The sequence below is a fragment of the Lampetra fluviatilis genome, chromosome 34, assembly GCF_964198595.1.
Source record: "Lampetra fluviatilis chromosome 34, kcLamFluv1.1, whole genome shotgun sequence".
Lineage (NCBI taxonomy): Eukaryota > Metazoa > Chordata > Hyperoartia > Petromyzontiformes > Petromyzontidae > Lampetra > Lampetra fluviatilis.
The window spans coordinates 1,384,038-1,403,743 of record NC_136308.1 but is presented as its reverse complement, the minus strand read 5'-3'; the positions used below and the strand labels follow the sequence as shown (position 1 = coordinate 1,403,743).

The 19,706-nt window shown below is 50.7% G+C and overlaps 1 protein-coding gene across 1 annotated transcript in view; it reads left to right on the top strand.

Annotated features, from left to right (window-relative positions):
• LOC144944273 (forkhead box protein P1-like) overlaps nucleotides 1–19,706 on the top strand; it is a 345,410-nt gene that overhangs the window by 248,437 nt on the left and 77,267 nt on the right. The window contains exon 11 of the mRNA XM_078872291.1: nucleotides 18,843–18,930. Coding sequence (XP_078728417.1) covers nucleotides 18,843–18,930 — 88 coding nt within the window. The remainder of the gene's footprint in view (nucleotides 1–18,842; nucleotides 18,931–19,706) is intronic.

The following is a 19,706-nucleotide window of genomic DNA, read 5'->3' as shown; positions in this document are numbered from 1 at the left end:
TGAACATCGGCGTCGGGGAGACAGCGGTAGCAGCGGCAGCTGAACTCCCTTTGGACCTCCAATGGGCGCGCCCTTTGAACCCGACGGGTCGTGTGGCCGCTTCCTTTCTCCGCACGATGCCCACGTGGCCCACGTGGCCCTTGCCTGCACACGTGGCTCGAGGTGCAAGGCGACGCCCGTGCCGCTGGGCCACGCGGGGCACCAGGAGACGGTGGACACGAAATGCTCCACGCATTCGAATGCCGCTCTCCGGCCGAACCCCGTTGTGGCCCCACGGCTCGAAGTTTGGCCGGCACATTCCTGACTCGACTTCGAGTGCACGCGCTCTCGGAGCGCCACGGGCACGAGGCTGGGCTGTTGCCCAGCAACAAGTGGGGATGGTTTTTTTAGTACAATGGACCCCGCCGTGGCTGTTTGTTGTTCTATGCCATTCCCCCCCTCGAAACCCCTCCCCATGCGTCAATCACGTAATCCAAGTAGACAGCAGCGCTCTGTAATAGAGGCTAATCAGGGAAAATTGTCACATGCCTCGGATGAGGGTTTGTGACCTCTTTCTCTGCGCTACCCCCCTCGCAGAACAGCCGGGCACCCACACCCTGGGCACTCAACTGGCAAACAACGACAACAGCCCCCCTAACAGCCCCGCTCACAGCCCCCCCCCCCCACAGACCCTCCACAGCCCTCCCCCCACAGCCCCCCCCACAGCACCCTCCTCCCCACAGACCCTCAACAGCTCTCCCCCCACAGCCCCCCCCCCCCACAGCACCTTCCTCCCCAGCCCCCCACCCCACCAGACCTCAGCCAACCTCTGGCACCACGTTGCGTGCTCGCAGTGCGCTTCTCAAGCACACCGACCACCACCACCACCACCAGCAGCAGCAGCAGCAGCAGGCGACGATGTCGCCGGGTCGAGGCCCATTGCGAGCCGCACGCACGTGTCTCACAGCAGACGCGGTTTGTGTTTGCTTGTGGGTGATGAACCCTTCTGGCTGCTTACGCCAGAAATAAACGGGACTCGTCCAAGTCAAGTTATCGACCACAAACACCGATGCCGCAGTAGATGGACCTGCACGTTAAGTTGGGGGTTTTGCTGATGCTGCTGCCCAAGCAGACGTTCGTTTATTTCATTCGAGATGCCAGGACATTGTTGGTTTCCCTCACTCTATGCGGGTTTTGGTTTGCGCGATTTTGCGCTGTATATATGCGGCGAACTTGTTACTACGCAAAATTCGCTCTGTTATGGAGGTTAAATTCACTCTACACACGGCTATGTGGTCAGTCGTGGGACATTGGGTGTACTGTGCGTGTACTGTGTGTGTACTGTGTGTGTGTGCTGTGTGTGTACTGTGTGTGTGCTCTGTGTGTACTGTGTGTGTACTGTGTGTGTACTGTGTGTGTACTGTGTGTGTGCTGTGTGTGTACTGTGTGTGTGCTGTGTGTGTACTGTGTGTGTACTGTGTGCACTACTCGGCAGGCAGCGGTCTCCGCGTGCGGTGCGTTGTGGGCTGGGTGACCGTGCGCCCAATGTCGTGCAGGCTTCGCCTTGTGCACCCTCTTTCGGAAGGCATGCGTCTACTCCTACTACCACCACTGCGGAGAGCGAGCGAAACCTGCGCATTGCTCACCAAAGCAGAGTGTTCCACGTGCGGTCCTCTCGACTGAGCTTTGTGCGCCGAGTTCTTTATCTTCGGGACGGGGTCACAGTTCTTTGAGAAGGCCATTCGGTCAGCATGAAGGGCTTCACGCTTAATTCCAGACAGCCGGCGCTGTGGTTCAGAGTGCGTGACTCGCACTCCGACGTTTTGAGAGTTCTAATCCCAGCCGGGTGCCAACTCGGCGCTTCATCGCTGTCAATAAATGGAGCGTGCTTGCCTTAACTCCTGTCATAGGAACGTGGAATTCCCGTCACTTCCTCAAGGCCGTAATCACGGCGTGAGCGAGAGCCCTCTTCTCATCTGAGCACGAAACCACTTTGACCTTTTCTAAGAGATGTAACCTGCAGCGCATCAGTGACTCTGCGTATCGGTGTTAGTGTTGCTCTGTGTCATTGCCTAAGTGGGTCACAGTGCCTGTCAGAGCAATGAGCTAGGCACCGACCAACCCACCCACGGCACCCACCTTCCCAGGTCCCACACACACAGCCATCCACACACCTCTACACACACACAGCTACCTACTGGCACCCGCACACGAGCACAGTATTTCACCGCTCCACCTCCCCGGCAGGGCATAAGCCTGATCGGATGCGTTTTCACCCAATCCAGCCACTACTCAATTAATTTATTCCCAGTCATCGGCCATCGTCGACATGAAACACACACAACGCATTTGATGAAATTGTGAAAGCAGTGAAATCATAAAAAAGAAAACAGTCAAATTATTACTTTTATTTGAAACAAAAAGTGAGACTCTCGCACGCTGGTAATTATTGATGTACAATGTGAAGGAGCTGTAATTAAGCTTTGTTCATGTTTTACCTTTGGCCAATTTTGAAAGCAGTTTACACATTCTTATTCCTGGCAGCGTGACAGAAATCGTCGTCTTGTTCATTGCAAAAATTCATTATATGCACAACCATGTACTTATTTTAGTAACATTGGATAAAGTGATGAGCTGCAATGAAACTAATCCTATTACTGTTCACTTTTTCAAAGTCACAATGAGTATTCCGGTTATAACTCTGAGCGCTCCATTTTACCACTCTTCTGGAAAAAGAGAAAAAAACGGACGCGCTATCTGGAAACCAAATTCTATTGCCAAGCAATTTAAATGTATTGAGCAGATCCTAAACTCATTAAACCGTAGCATTTTAATAATATATTTTTTTAGATATCTATTTACAAAAGTGTATTTATTTTACACTATCACGCGACGATTACCGAAATGTTAGGCGTATTGTATAGAGTGAATATCCATTAACGTAAAAAAATTGTAATGCTTGCTTTGTTTTGGTATGTAGTTATTATTCTATAATCTGTGTGTATGCGCATGAAGTGTGTGGGTGTGTGACTTGTGCTGTTAAGGGGAGCGGTGGTGCAACGGTTAGCACGCTGCACAACGAACCCAGCGACTCGAATTTGATTCCCGCTCACGGAAAACACCACGAACGATAATTTGAATCGGTCCTGGGCCTCTCCTAGGTCGACTCAAACTCAAATGAGTACCTGGTGTAGTGAGTGTAAACATAGCCACTAGGGAGACAAAGGCGCCCAGGCATAGCGTTAGCCACCCAACCTCGTGTGTGCCGTGCCGGCCTTCATATGTGCTACTCGCTAACAGCACTTGCCCAGACAGTCTGTGAAGATCTTTGTCTTTGGGTGTAGATGACTTGTGCTGTTAGATCGGAAGACGACTACATTCCCATAGACACAAGTTTAATTCCCGGTTATGTACAACACCGGTGGAAAATAAAATCAATCCTTGGTCTTAGACTCCTCGAGGTTGACTTCATCTGCGATGAATGATTGGTTCAGCGTGTCCTCTCCGGAACTCTGAAGAAGCAAATGCACGCTGCCGTGGAACTCCCTGATCATGCCACCACACTTCTAGTTCTATACCAGCCTTAATAGGTGCTCGCTTACAGTGACAGAATCCAGTCCTGCGAGAGAAATGCCATTCAGAAGCAGAATCCGAAGTGCTTCATAGCATATCGGATTCCTCCAGGATAAATACAGATTCTGACTTTTCATCTCCCTCTTGGGTTCGATGTACATGTATTTTTGTTCAGTTTATGTATTATTCAGATAATCCTGGGCTCTAAGAATACTCACTTTCATCGTAATGTGGCCTTTTAGGCTTGAGAGACGTGATTTCTTGCGGTCTCTGAATGAACCGTATACTTTGCCCATTTAAATGTAAGCCAATGCACTGCCAATTCCTTTAGGTAGATTAAAACGCAATTCAAATTACTTCCTTCTGCATCGTATCACAGAATTTTCTCCGTGTTCTGTGGTGAAGCACCGGAGGTTCACATGTTACTATATTTCATTAACAAAATCTACCGAATTGCCCGTATCTAATTAACCAAATTACGTTCTCAGCCTAGGTGCGGTTACGCAACTCACATCTTGGTTTAAAGCACACCCTGGATTGGTGTCATACTTGTGGTGAATAATCAAAAGACCAAACGTTCAAGGAAAGGAGCACGGGGCAGTGCCGACGTGATGTGGTTGCCCCACGCCAGTCGTAGAAAACATCCACATTGCTGTTGTGGAGAGCCAAACAAGCAAGCGACTGCCACTGCTTACGTCCACACAGTGGCAGAGATTTGATCAACCCCATGGGGAAGACGAGTCGATTGCTGACCCAGATTCGAACTCACGACCTTCGAATAGTGAGACCGGTGCTCTGCCAATAGCCCCAACTGGCCAAATTGCACAATCCCAAACCACTGTCTATTAGGAAGATAAAATAAGTGAAACGTACAGGTAGTAGAGACTTCCTCACGCCACTTCTGCCAGAGTGGCCTCCACTAGAGGGCGTCCTCGGGAGCCCCTGCAGAGAGCGGTATTGTTGGCCTACTCTTCGACGCTGACCCAGACGTCTTGGCAAGAGTTGGGAGTAACCCTCACTTTGCCCCGCCACGCACGACCTGCACAACGGGCTGGAACTGGCGGCGACCTCTGGATCGCGAGTGCCGTGCGCCTGTGAAGACATTTCCGTGCGGTGGTGCACATTTAGCATTTCATCAGAGAGAGGCTGTGCTCGTGAGAGCCGTCGCTAGCGAAGCGAGATTTCCCCTGTCGTTCAGCGGGCAGACCGCAGCCGCTAATATAGATCCGTTTGTCATATTGTGATTTCCTCTTCCTCAATTTGGTTTCCTGCTTGGAAAGACACCGTGAAATACAACACCCACCTCGGCACGAGCTGCATTCGTGGTGTACCGGTGTGCGACGATAATTATTATAAGATGTTTACGTGGGTTTGCATTCGTATTGTACTGCATTTATTCAGTGTAATAGTACTTATGTGAATAAGATTGGTAGTTCTCAAGGACATTTTTTTTACATGTGGTTTTCACTAATTTAGCCATATGTCACCCTTTTTTTAGTATTCTGACAATTAAATTTAATGTATTTGTGTGTTGCTTTTGAAGGACCCGCAAACCATTTCCAGCATAATGACGCCAATGACGTTTCGTGTTCATTAATACATTTGTAAAAATAACAATTATTTATTCATTTATTCACCCAGGAATATTTCACCCTAGTCTCAAGACTCAGTTGTCAGGAGGGTCTTGCTTTGGGTTGTTTGCCCAGTTGGTTTCGGGAAAAGTTTTAAGTCCGATTAATTCATCAATTCACATTTCTTTCCCATCTACCCACCCAAACCAAACCACTCACCCATCCACCCCACCCACGCTCCCCTCCCTTGAATTTGTGTTTCTGCGGTATCACATTGCTTTTTACAAATGGCCATTTCTTGTATAAAATAAAGCGGGGCTACATGCCGGATGAAACATAGCTTCCATTTTCCTTGGAGCGAAATCCACTTGACCAGTGTAACATTAGAAATGTATTCAAATTTCCAACGTGTTTAATGTACGCCATCACATTAGCAGCGGGCGATAATAAAGCACAGACATGAAAGGGCATTTGCAACCTCAGCTCAAACTGCACATTAGGGCCGGGATTAAATGATGAATGAAATGCTACCCAGTGCAGCATTCTCCGACTGTAAATCCAGAACAGGCTGATTAAACCGTGCAATTCCATTTCGCTCCTTTCTGCTCTTATCTCGTCCCCTTTCATATAAATTATGAGGAATTCAGCATGCGATGCACCGCTAGTTACTCATAATAGTTACGGCTGCTCCGAAAAGAATGATCGGCGCTGCGTGAAGTAATCACGTGTAATTGCATTCATAATTCACAGCGCAGACAGGTTCCGTCTGATTTATTCCTGTTGTCTTTCCGCTGCGTCTGGCCACACTCGATTGGTGCTGCTGTAATGACATAATTATCTCCGTAGCTCGGCACAGAGTCAGGTTTTCAGCGCTTCCTCCCCGCTCGCCGGCTCCGAATCCTTCGACTCCCTCCGCCCCTGCTGACTCCCTCAAGGCCCCCCCCTCCTCTCTCTACCCCCCCCCCGCGCTCTCTCCCCCGGGCACAGAGAGGTGACAGCTTAAGGGATTTTCGTAGCACGGGGGCAGCTTGTGTGGCTCAGCGCAATGCCCTCCGCGAGTCTGACGCGTAGAGTGCATCTAATTAAATGGTTAGGAGGCAAATAATGCTCCCGTCGCCGTCTTGGTTTTGTTGTTAAGAATGTCGGTCGGGGGGGAAATGTCAAAAAATAAAGGGTGAGGGTGCCTCAGTGCTCGAATGTACGTGGGACAGGGGCGATACCTCCGTCGGCGGTGGAAATTCCACACTTTGATGGCAGGTGCCCGGTTGCTGTGGATGATACCACGTGGGAATAAAGGACTTGATTTCACGCAAAAGTGACATTCGTTTAAGAAAATAATTTCAGCGAAACCGGCCACCCTCGCTGCGAATATGTTTTATCGTGGGGTAATTGAACTAACGCTTAAATGTTAAGCTATTATTATTTTTAAGTGGCTGTACATTGTGCCTTGTGGTTTGCAGGCATTCATCAGATGTAGAATAATATTCCTGAATGGATCCTTAAATCTAAGCATTTCAGTTGAGATGAACTTAACCAACAGCCCTGCACGTTGTCAGTTTATCATGGTAAAAATACTAACGTGTGCTTCTTTTTTTACATTATATACTATCTGCGCTCCTATAATTTTCTAAACCTATATAATATTATTCGACATTTTAGTTACTATAAAAGTAGTTATTAACAATAAGAAGAATAATTGGAATTATTATTTGGTATTGGAGCCATTCTTATCAGGCACGGTTATCGCGAAGGAGCTGCTATGCCTCACAGATGGGTATCGCGTTGCCTGTTGGTGCGCGATGTCGCTGCGTGGTTCTACCCAATCAGGGGTGAAGTTTAATTTGGACTGTGATGCCCACCCCGTTTTGGAACAACGTGCGCGGGATCTTTAACGAAGCGTAGTATTTATCGTCGGTGCACCTGGCTAGTATTAGCCAGGGTTGCCCTTTGGGTTCGAACTGCGAACCTTTGCGAAAATGGCGGCAAACGCTCGGCCATGTGACGTTGCAAACGTTGCTCGTTTTTGCCCGTCACAAGTTTCCCGGTTTCATTATTAGTTTCTTCTAGTTTGTGTAAAATGTTGTGGTTTCCTATTTGTCTTCGTATTTTCGTGTTTACAGTTACGTTACATTTTTCCTCTCCCGCAATTCTCTCTTGAGGGGGATATTTGTTTTTAACTCCATTGACTCTTTACTTGATTAAATAAACATAGCAATTAATATATACATGTTATTGTTCACTTATTTAAATGAATAATGTTTAAAGTGCATGTTTTTTCATTCCAAATGTACAACGTATCTCATTTTTGCGTGCATAATATATCCCCGTATGTGTTAATCTGAATTAGAAATTAAACTGTCATTTTAGGAAAATGTATATGTGCTACATTCATATTTGTTACAATTGACTCATTATTCATTGCAAGCGCTGCGTTAATCAATATTAAATGACCGTTATGCAGTTGCGATGGTCTAATGCACTGTTTGGGAGTGATTGTTAACGTTACTAATTAATTTGCAGAGCAACTGAACGCGTCCGTCCGCTTCCCCGTTGTGCGATAACGTCCATTGTCTGGACGATCGCCGACAGACGCTTTGAAATCACGTGGGTCTTAGCGGGATTAATAATGATTATTATTATTAGTGTACGTCTAGCCGTTATGACCTCAGCTTCGTGTCTATTGACGTATTTATCATTTTTCAAAGCCGCTTCAACAAAGGGGTTGGGTTGGGTGGGAGTGTGGGTGAACATTACGCGCTTAGATGCAGTGTAACGTACGCCAGAGTGGTCGGGGAATATGAGACGCGGGTGTTAATTAATTTCTCTTTGTATGAAAAAAAAATCGGGCACGGATTTCAAGGCGGGTTGCCCATGGTAACACATTTGAAATGGCACGGGCAAGACGCGTCACCAACCACTCGTTGTTCGGAACGATCTCCATCACCGGCCATTAAAGAGAGAGACAGACACAGAAGAGACATACAGGGAGCTTGTCCACCGTGCCCATCCAGGGCTTCCACCCCATTGCGATCGTGACACCGGCCCTTTGGGGGCCTCCTCTTATCCAGAGCGAAATGTCGATGGGCTTCATCACAGTCACATTTAAAGCAAAGGGGGCCTTCTGCTTTACGGCTCGCGCCGGCGGTTCGGTATTTAAAATCGTCCTTGAGTAAGTAAATGGTTCGCTGATTAATATATAAATAACCGTACCTTGTCCGTGAAATTTCACGGTTCAGTCTCCCCCCCTTCCCTCTGCGCGCGCGTGCGCGGGGCCTTCGCGTGTCCTTGCCCTTTCTACCGTTCGAGGCAGAGCCAGCGGAGTGGAGACGCCCACCGCTGGCAGCGGCCGCCGGTGCCCGGGCACGGCCGCTGGCAGCGGCGGTGTCCGCGCCGTTTGTGCGTGCAAGTCGCTCGCGGCACGCGAGTCACGCCAAACTAAACACGCAAAAAATAGTTTTCAATCTAGATGGTTTAAAAGTGCATAGCTCTTAATATTGGGAGGAAGAGCGTTCCAGACGGCCGCAGAAGCGCATCTGAAAGCGTCACGCGATGCAGTGACCGTCTTTGTTCGATGGCCAGCCAGAAGGATGACCGGAGCTCACGTGATGGTTATGCTCCTGGACAAGATCAGCCAGGGATTGTGGTTCATCTGTGTACACAAGTGTGTGGACGGTGACAGCACGTGACTCCGTAGAACCTGTCACGAAGTCTGCATGTGGCCCTGCGCCTCCGATTAGCACGGTTGGCTACATACGGTGCGAAAGAAGTTCAACGTACACGTGTACGACACACAAGGACAACTGGGCACTACATTCATGCGCCTGGTACAACGCCGTCTGTTGCGACCGTCGCATATCCGCCCCGGCCAATGACCGTCCACACCCAAGTGAACTGATCGTGCATGCACCGTGTAACGGTCATTCTCGACAGATGTTCCGATATCCGACCTTTTCCCACATCCGCCCGTATATTGTGGGCGCGAGTGACACCGATAATGATCGCACTTGAACCACCACTCTGCTAATCAGCCCTACCCCACCACTTTATCAGTTTATGAATAATATTTTATTAAACAAAAGTATCATCTGAACAACTGCAGATGTACAATGGGAGAGGCTGGCAGCTGCCAAGGGAATGTGGAATTCCCTCTGTTCGTTGAGGACCACCAGGGGATCTGCGAGTGCCTCCGCGTTTTTGGGCTTGGCGGGTAGACCGCTGCATTGCCCTTTAGTGTTTGTGCTACGCCTATGAAGTTCAGTGGGAAGCCACACTCACTGGTTCTCTCTTTAAGCCATTGGGGACCCGGGTTGAGACCATCAACTCACTGCACGTGAGAACCCCGGTTTGGTCACAACTGAGTCGGTGGGTCTCTGTTTGAGTCTATAGTTGTCTCTGTAAGTCATTGGGGACCAGGCTGGGACCATCAACTCACTCCGCATGATAGCCCACTTTGATCAGAAGGGTCTTGAAACCTAGGTTCGAACCCAGGATCTCTAATCCCTGAGCCATGCGGCCACCTCAAAGTGTTGTTTATTTTACAGACTAGTGGCTGAGTCGACTCCTGACCGGGATTTGAACTCAACCTTTTGATTGTGGCGCTACAACCACAGCGCCGCACAACCGGATTGCCGTATCTTTTTGCACGTTGGGCACACAATAATGTGACATTTTGTGCAACACCCATGTATATGATACGGGAGGAGTAACAGCGCAGCAGTTGTAAATTACAAAGTGCATGATTTTCAACGTGCGCCAATTTACCCTGCAAATTGGCTCAAACGTAAAATACTGCACAATGTCGCCCCATGATGCCGAGGTCTATTGAGAGTCAATCCTTTTTTGTTGTTGTTGAAAATTCACACATTAAAAAAATAATCCCGCGTGCAAAGGCACGAGTGGGAAAATTGTTTACCCGATGTGTGAGTATTTCCAGTTGTAGAATATTTGAAAAACGAAAAAGGAATAATCGGCGCAAGATGTTGCGCTTGTGAAAGTTGCTTTTAGCGAACGGTGGAAACTCTGCTTTGTTGACGACGATGGCGTGGAATGTCTTACTTTAAGCGACTCGCTGCCCCATGCGCTGGATATGAAGTGCATCGAGCCAGTTTGCTAAATCGTCTTCATTAAATGTGTTTAGTTGTGATTTGGGGCGTGGGTCCCGCTGACCTACGTAGTTGGGAGAGAGACGGCGAGGCTCGTGTGTGCGCCCCTCTCCGTAAATGCCTGCTCTTTCCTCTCTCCCTTCTGTCATTCGCACAAATAAATAGAGACACGCATCAACCCTCACCCCGCGTCGCCTTAACAGACTGTTGGGGCAAGTGCCATTAACGAGTAATACCTACGGTGTGTATGTTGAACTTCTGTCGCGCCGTACGTAGCCAAACGTGCTATCAAGGCCTGCACGGCACATGGGGTGGTTGGCCAGCACCACGCCATGCCGCCTTTGTCTCCCCAGGACTGATGTTTACACACCAAACCAGGTACTCATTTAATGCTGAGTAAACCTCGGGGAGGCTCAGGACCAGTTATAATCATCACCATTTTTGGCCGTGAGAACAGGAATCGAACTCGGGTTGCCGGCTTGCAGCACAGCACACTAACACACTGCACCACAAAGACTAAGATTGAGATCCCATGCATAGTCGAAACAGACTTGTCGGGAAAGTGCAGTTAGCGAGCACCTATGAAGCCCGGCACGGTACACGAGGGGGTGGGTGGTCAGCACCACGCCAGGTCGCCTTTGTCTTCCAAGTAGCGATGTTTACACACCATACCAGGCACCCATTTGAGGCTGAGTCGACCTAGGAGAGGACCATGACCGGTTCAGGTAATCCTCACTGGTGTTGGCCGTGAGCGGGAATCGAACCGGGGTCGCCTCGTGGCTGCCCAGCACCACGCAGACACGCACAAAGACAAAGACGTACACACACACACAGCCACCTTCACCGACAAATGCAAAACGGTGCCGGATTGCACGCTTCAGACGCTCGTGTCCACTGAGCACTGCTCACTCGAGGCACTTCACTGGGAGGAGGACTTTGCTGGCAAAGCGACAAAAACCTCCACAGCCTCGGCTCGATAGTGGTGGTGATGATGATGATGTGCTTTATCTGCCAGCCGAGCCCTGGGGAGGGCGAGAGTTGCAGCGACGCTTGTCAGCTCTGATATGTATATCGCCATTTAACGCAGCAGTGATCCCAAGGTGCGGCTTGTCTGCTGCTGAACAAATAACCCGTGTTTGTCAGCCCGAGTGTGTGTCTGTGTGTGCGCGCATTACAATGCTGTTGTTTGTGTGCATGTGTGTGTGTGTCTGGTGGTTATCTCCACTGTACGCCTCCAACACGGCGACCTCAGTTCGATTCCCGGCCGCGGGAAATGTGAGCTGGCCACTGCCTGCACCGGTCCTGCGCCGCTCAATAAATCGAGCGAGCCATTAATGAGTATCCGATGCGGTGTGTGAACATTAGCCACGGGGAAACAAAGGCGGCCGGGCGTGGTGCTGGCCACTCGCCCCCACGTGCGCCGTGCCGACCTTCATAGGCGCTCGCTAACAGCTCTCGCCTCAACGGTCCGTTTGAAGGCTACACGGGGCACCTTTGTCTTTGCGCGCGTGTTTCCTGCCGTCGCTTGCAGTGTCTGTCCGCGCCGTGGTTTTATTTCCCGCCGCCCCTTCTACAGCTTCTCACTCGGAGGGCAGTGTCGTGGCGGCACGCGTTAACGAGGTCAGACGCGTTCACCCGCGCGTTATGGGCTGCTGGCCCTGTGCGCCTGCGGAGTCGGTCAGAAGGCGACTCCCGGCACCCCCACGACTCTCTCTCTCAGCCATCGCGACGCGGGCGCTCGCGAATGCCACTTTCTTCTTTTGACGCCGCCGTCATAGCTCGTGTCACCAATTATTGTCCTTTCGAGGCGGTAGCTCGTCAAGCTGCCCCGCGCTTCTACGCGACGGATGCTATCGGTGCCACAAAGGGCACACGTTTGGCGGACAGCGCACACACACAGCGAGAGGGGGGGGGGGACGCCGTCGACGGCCGAAACAAACATCTCATTAATTTCCCTTCTTTTTCTTCATGGAATTAAGCCGCGACGGAGGCGAGTTGTTAACAGCAAAGGGCGAGTGGCGAAGGCCCCCCACCCACACACACCCCCAGTGCACTTTCGCGCGAATTGGCAGGTGACCAAAGCAATTACGATCTTTATTATTAATTATTATATTATCTACCCGTCAGAGCAGCGTTGGTTTCAAACGCATGCGACAGCGCGCCCACGTACAAATTGTGCCCGTAACGATCAAAGGGTGTTTATTATGTCTTGCTTTTAACACCAACACTCTTAGAGGATAAAATACAGCAAATCCGTGCGATGTCTCCGTCCTCTTGGCCATCTGAGTTAGACGGCCGCTGCCAATCCGCTGGTGGACGAGCACCTTCCCGACTAACGCTTATGGCCACACGGGCATTGCTCGCTCTCACTTCTTCACCGTGTCGATGGTGGATGGGGCAGCACTTGTTCAGATATCGCTCGACGACGATTCTCGTTCGCCTCGGCCAGCAATCCAACCCAGGTCGCTGAATCGACGGGCGTACGGTACTACACGAACCGCTCAAAGATCATTTTGACCATGCTACATCCTTCAAGTTAGCCACATCGGCTGTTAGGTGAAATGTTGTTCCCGATCACCTATTAAGGCCATCGCGTGTGCAGCACCATGCATGCCCAGCCGTCTTTGTCTTCCCGTCACTGTTCTTGATTTGATCACCCGAGGCTAAGTTGACCGAGGGACGTCTGAATCAATGTTGAGATTTCACTGCTGTTCATGACCAGGAACGAAAGCGGGGATCGTGGGGGTGTTGTACTTCTCTCCCAGAAACCCATGCTACGTTATGTTGATACCACGGCAACAGCGGCCGCCATTCGCCACTGAGTGTGGCGACGTCACCACGGCGCCTGTGCCAGGCTAGGTGCACTGCGAGGCACACACAGACGAGCAGCACGTACACGATAACCTCCACATTTGAAACAGACAATTGATGTAAATCCGTGTGTACATATTGCATGCAGTACATACTGACACTACATATCAAGGATAAGTTTCAGATTTTTTAAAGTGTAGATTTTTTAAAGAAGAAAATTCGGATTTGTGTCTCATAGCATTGATGCACTCTTACAAAATGTCTTAGTATAAACCACAGTGGTGTCAACCTGATGCCGGATTTACATTTTATTTTGTATGAATCCTGAAAATCCGTAACACATCCCTACAAAGAAAAACGAATAACCTACAAGATTGGAAACTGATAATTGTAAACATACGTGCATACATACACAAAACAAAGATCCCCCGTATAGCCTTAACAGACTGTTTGGGCAAGTGCTGTTAGCGAGCACCTATGAAGGCTGGCACGGCACATGACGGGGTGGGTGACCAGCACCACGCCCGGCCGCCTTTGTCTCCCCAGTGATGATGTTTTACGCACCACACTAGGAACCCATTTGAGGTTGAGTCGACCTAGGGGAGGGCCAGGAAGGATTCAGATAATCGTGACTGATGTTGGACGTGAGCGGGAATCGAACTCAGGTCGCCGGGTTCATAGTGCAGCGTGCTAACCGATGCACCACCGCTCCCCACACACACAGACACATACACACACACCAGTACGTGCACGGATACAGATTATATTTGGAGTGCTCTTCTACTCGAGCGCTAATTCGATAACCCCAGGTGAAGAATTCAAGGCAGGAATCGGGGAGAACATTCCACTGATCTCCGCGTTCACAAAGTGCGACCGCACACCTGTGCCGCCGCTGTTTACGTGAGAGTGTGGAAGTGGGGGGGTCAGGAGCGACTGGGCGGAGAGTGAGCCTAGCACTCGCACAGCGAAAGCATATGTAGATGCTGCATTCCCCACTTCCCCTGGGACTGCAAGAGAAATGTGGCAGTTATGGTAATTGGATGTAATAGCGAGTTTACAATTAAGTCCAATAAAGGGCAGGCACATCTCACAAAGGCAAGAGGCCCTCTCAGCGAGACGTTCTAAAAAGAAATTGTTCTAAATCGCTGGAGCACACGGCCACACGGGCACATGAACACACGGATATGGGGGCATATGGACTCATGGACACACGACTCTATGGTAAAATAGCTACATAGGCCACATGGTCACACGGGCACAGTGCTACGTGGCTGGGAATATTCTTGGAGTTTCTCCTTGCTGTGCCGTTGTTATTGAAAATGCTTTTAGTGGTCATATATCATGTTATTTGTATTTTAAAGGTTTTATTATATGTTTACATACAGGCTCGTATATTGCTTGTTTTTTCGCATTCAAAACATGGAATGATGAGTTCACAACCTTGGTCACAGGGGTCAAATCAACCCATTGTTGTAGTCATCATCACCATTATTGTCTTCATCACCGTCATCCCAGCTATTGTCATCGCCATTATTGTTTCTTGCCAATCATCATCATGGCAATACACATTTATGGTTTTCTTTGTCATCATCTCCAGGACTCATTTGAGCCTATGCACTCTGATTTAAAACACACGTCAAGAGATTCTACGTGTTGATAAGCAGGTTTCATTTACGCCCATACTGGGTCTAAATATAAACCAATGCCGCGATTTTAATTGCCAACGGTATGACCAAATTACCTGCATTGTGCACGTGCTCATCAAATCTGGGAAGCTAAGCAGGATTTTAAGCTTTCGTGACTGCAAGGATTCATACTCTTAGTTTTTTCGGTAAAGTCACGTGACTTTACCGAAAACACAGAGTATAAGCTTAGCAGGGTTGAGTGTGGACAATGCTTTGATGGGGCAGCGACCACTCAAGAGGAGGTTGTCGTAGGGCTTGCGGGGCTGTGTGTCTGAGCAGCAGAGGGCAGCACAGAAACATTCCGATGTTGTACTGTAGCCCTTTGTGCCCAAGTGTGCGACTGACCTTCACCAGCCCCGCACCCCCACTGACCAGCATGGTGAAGTATGGTCATATAATCTCAAGAACTAGCACGGCATGGCGTGGCCCTCATCCAGCAGTGGATTGGCAAAATGGATGCACATGTACTCATACACAAAGGCAAAGGTAACCTTTATAGACTGTAGGGGCACGTGCCCTTAGCGAGTAGCACCTACGAAGGCTGGCACGGCGCACGAGGGGGTGGGTGGTCAGCACCACGCCCGGCCGCCTTTGGCTCCCCCGTGCTGATGTTTCCACATTGCCACAGGTGCTCATTTGTGGGTGACTCAGCCAAGGGGAGGCCCGTGACTAGTTCAGAAAATGCAGAAAATCATCACCAGTGGGAATTGAACTCGGCTCGCCGGGTCCGTAGCGCAGCGCGCTGATGGCTACGCACACACATAGTATTTATTTACATGTTAAGTACTTTTTAGGCTTCGTTTTGCATTTTCAGTTTTAAGTAAGTGCTGCTCCGTGTGCACAGGCGACACTAATGCTGTGTCTAATGTCCAACATCCCCTCTCGAGTGGAGCCCCGGGAGAGCGTCAGGGGCTTGTTTGGAAGAGACGCCAAGCTGGGGGACGGGGATCACGCCGATGCCCTCCAGGCAGCATTACGCGAGCGGTGTGACCAGGCGTCTCCCGTCCCAACCCCTTCGTGTGCGGATTCCGTGTCGCAAACTTCGTGCGAAAGTCATCGGCGGTCGTCGTATGGAGAGACAGACCCACGACCCCTGTCACGGGAACGTGGAATGTCCACCGCTGGCTCAGGGGCCCCCGTTGCTCGTTGAGGCAGGGGGACAATCTGAATTTGACGGCGTTTTTACGCCAGCGGACGTTCTTATTCGGAACAAGAAAGGGAGTCGTCGTGCTTGGATGTTGCGTTTGAGCTTTACGTCAGCTCCAAGTTTGCGTGTTGGGCTGCGATCAATGTGGTGGTAACCTGGCGCTTGCCGAATCGCGCTGCAGGGAATTTAGTACTGAACCTTGATTCAACATCGATTTATGTTTGCGCAATGTTTTTTTTAAATTTCTCACGGTGCCGCAGTTATTTTTGTGTTGATTTCTATTCGCCTCATTGCTGCACGTCGCTTGTTTTGCATTTGTCATATTAGTGACCCAACTTACCGTTTAAAATTAGACTTGCACGTCTCCCGAGTTCTCACGCGATAGACAATCAACTAAACTACGTCACCATCAGCTCCTGTCTTGTAGCTACACGTCTGAGCTGTGTGTCTGCGGCTTTCCAACACACCTTTGAAGCTTTGATATTGATAAAAATACAGTCAGGCGCATCGCCATACCAGTGTTGTCACGTGACTGCGTTCGTGTGTGAGTAGCATCACAGTGACGCGTACGTCATCGCATCATCACAACGATGACATCTTCACGGTGCAATTACGGAGACATGACATCGCTGTGATGATGCTGTGAGTTTGCATACAAGTGTGATGATGCACTGTGATGATGCGATGAGTTTGCATGCAACTCGTGCCATCAAACAAACCGTTTTTGCGCAACGCAGCGTCGCGTCGATGTCCCCGTCCGCTCTCGCACGGCGAGGGTGGAACGCCGAGGCAAGGGGAGGAGAGCCGTACAACATCGGAGCAGGGAGGCTAAAACCCATTCCGTTTGCTCGGCACTGCAGCCAAGTAAAGTTTGCGTTCCAGGGCATCGCATGTCGACGCACGAAGCTGCACCGCGCTCGTCGGAGGTCACGGACGAGCGTGAACAGGAGCCGCCCACCCTCCTGTGCTCATCCCGCCCTTGCGCGTGCCGCGTGAACCCTCCCCGCTCGTCGTTGATAGCCGGCGCTTTACTGCGGGGTGGTGGCGAGAATCCCCCCCCCCCTGACCCCCCCCCCCCCTCCGCACCCCACTCAATTTGATTTGTAGGTAATTTCTCAAGTTTTTTTTTTATATATAAAGAGCCCCCGAGTGCAACTTTTCTCCGTTCAGGCCCCAAGCCTTCATCGAGACGCCCTGGGGGGACGCGGGCACGGGGTCAGAGTGGGATACAGACCACGCCAAGCGGTGGCTGCTGTCCAATGCTAACGGCTTCTAACGCTCCGCTCGTGTTATCGTTGGAGTCGCTCTCTTCACCTGGACCAGATCCATCGCCTTGAGAGAGAGAGCCCGGGTACTGTGCGCGCGATTGTTGGCCGGGGTTTCCTGTAGCCTGACACGACTGCGTCGCCTGCGTCAGAACTTAGCGGAACTCCGCACGCTCGTGGGATCGCGCAACGCGCATCTTTACGTGAACGTCGATCGTCGGCGAGCGAGAGAGACGTCCAAGTCGGTTCAGGGTGTGTCTCCCGGCACTCCTCTGAGGGATCGTTGATAAGTTACTTTAGTTTGGCTGCTGGAGCCGTTGGCATTTTACCCGGAATCTGAAGTTTCTCATTCGTGACCCTGGCGAGACTTTGCACAGCTCTATAAATTCACTGCTTCTGAAGGATGTTTCTCTTTGACGCGTAGCGGGCTTGTCGCGACCGATATTACGATTCGTAATTTATTTTCGGAATTGGGTTGCGCGAGTAAAGTGTGTGTTGTGAACGCTCCTCCACCCGACACTGCCAATTACTAACGCCACGTGGACAAACGTTCCAGCACTCCGCGCCAGTGAGCTGGAGAGAAATCCACGCACATGTGACAATTGTTTGAGGACATTACGCTACTAGTTACAATCAGGTCACCAGGCAGGTGCCTTAGAAGTGTCATCTTTCGCATATAGCCAAACATTACACTGACCAGGAAATACGCGAAGCGACGCGTAATGCAGCGGAGGCTGATTTTATAATCGCCAGCACAGTTTTGCCTCTCAGTTGTACGCGTGGTGTGTGGAGTGTACGTGTGGAGTGTACGTGTGGAGTGTACGTGTGGAGTGTACGTGTGGTGTGTGCATGGCGAGTGTGTCTTAGAGTGTGTGTAGCAGTGCGGATGAGCCTAAAGAGTCACTTTGGTAGACTGAGCCCTCAACATGGTGGAGGAATCATGGAGCAAAGTCTACGGGCAAAGTAGCCATGGTTGTAGCGAGAGAAGTGTGACAGGGAAGAGATGGGCCAAAACTGCAAGGAGGTGACTGCAGTAGCAGTCGTCGCAGTCGCTTCGCCGTCAATGGGCCGCATCAAATGTTCCTCCAGGTGTCACGGTCCTGCACCCCCTATGCATGCATTCTGAACTTCATTCGCACCTTACGTAGACAACCTCGCCAAGCCTCCTGGATACGCTTCATGTCCGCATCGTCGGGTGCGACGATGATCCGTGAGCAGCGTCGAGTCGAGTCCCCTTGAGCGGGAGAGCCCACGTGCACTCGGGTTTTGTTCCGGATCTATTCTCGACGCTGGACCGCGCGCGGGGGGTGAGGCGAGGCGAGCCGGAACACGTCCGGTCGAAGTTGAGCCGCGCGCCAAAACAGGGCCCATACGGCGGTGTCGGGCGAGGAGGTCCTCTGCGGTGGGGGAGACCGGCGCGGGACGACGGGACGACGATTCGGTCCCGGTGACGTTTGTGGCAGAGTCGGACCACCGGATCGCGAGAGTGACGCAGCGCGTCCGGAGCGTCTCGAGGCCCCTCGGCGAGGGACGCTGGCGGTGTCCAGGTCCCCGGGGCGACGGAGCGCAGCCTGGCAGGGGATGCGAGAGCCGGAGATCCGTAGCTCCGTCTCCATGCCGATGCTGCCCTGTCGCCAAATGTCGTTGATGTTGTTGATGTTCAGAGAAAGAAAAAAAACGATAGACGTTGCGTCTCGTTTCGCACGCAGGCACCTCAACAACGAGCACGCTCTGGACGATCGGAGCACGGCCCAGTGCCGGGTGCAGATGCAAGTGGTGCAGCAGTTGGAGATACAGGTGAGATTCCGCGTCAGCGTTTGCATTGCGGTGAGGGCCAGGGGCGGATGAACGCAGAAGCAGATTAGCGCATGGGGGTTTGGGGCTGTGGCCCATTGCCTGTCCCGCCTTGCAAACACAATCCTCATGCTGCGGCTGCCTGGCCACTCTGCAGCAATGTTGGTATCTCTCTCTACAAAGTGTGCTTTTTGAAGAAAGAAAAATCCTTCGTTAAAAACAAATCCTAACCATGACAGTGATGTTATTAATCGTAGCATCGATGTGACAGATACGTTTACAATATTCACGAGCGAGCATTCTCCTTCACGTGTTTTGGATTCTGAACAAACCTGTTTCAAACAAACCGAAACATCGGCAAATTTCTCACACGTGTTGTTCCTCTTTCCATCATGATTTGCTGACAAGGTCAGCAGGTTTTGTTATTCATAATACTGTGCATACAAGTCACTCCAAGAAAAGCCATCCTTTCAACAACAAAAAAAAGGGGTCAGTGTTTGACTGACGCGTAATGAACAAAATAGGTCATCGACGCAGTCGTCATTTTAAAACGCCGCGCTGCAACCTGCGCCGCTGCTCTTTGAAACATCGAACCGCTGCGCGATGTTGTTCGCGTCCGTTACGTATACGGTCGACACTTAATTTGCCACGCGTGGGCCTCTTCACGTTGCGTTGCAGGAGACGGCCCTTTCTGTGCCCGTCACGACGGCTGTGCATTACGTTTAAGTGTCCCAGGCAATGGCGGGCAAATCAAATGTGAAAGCGACGCGCTATATATT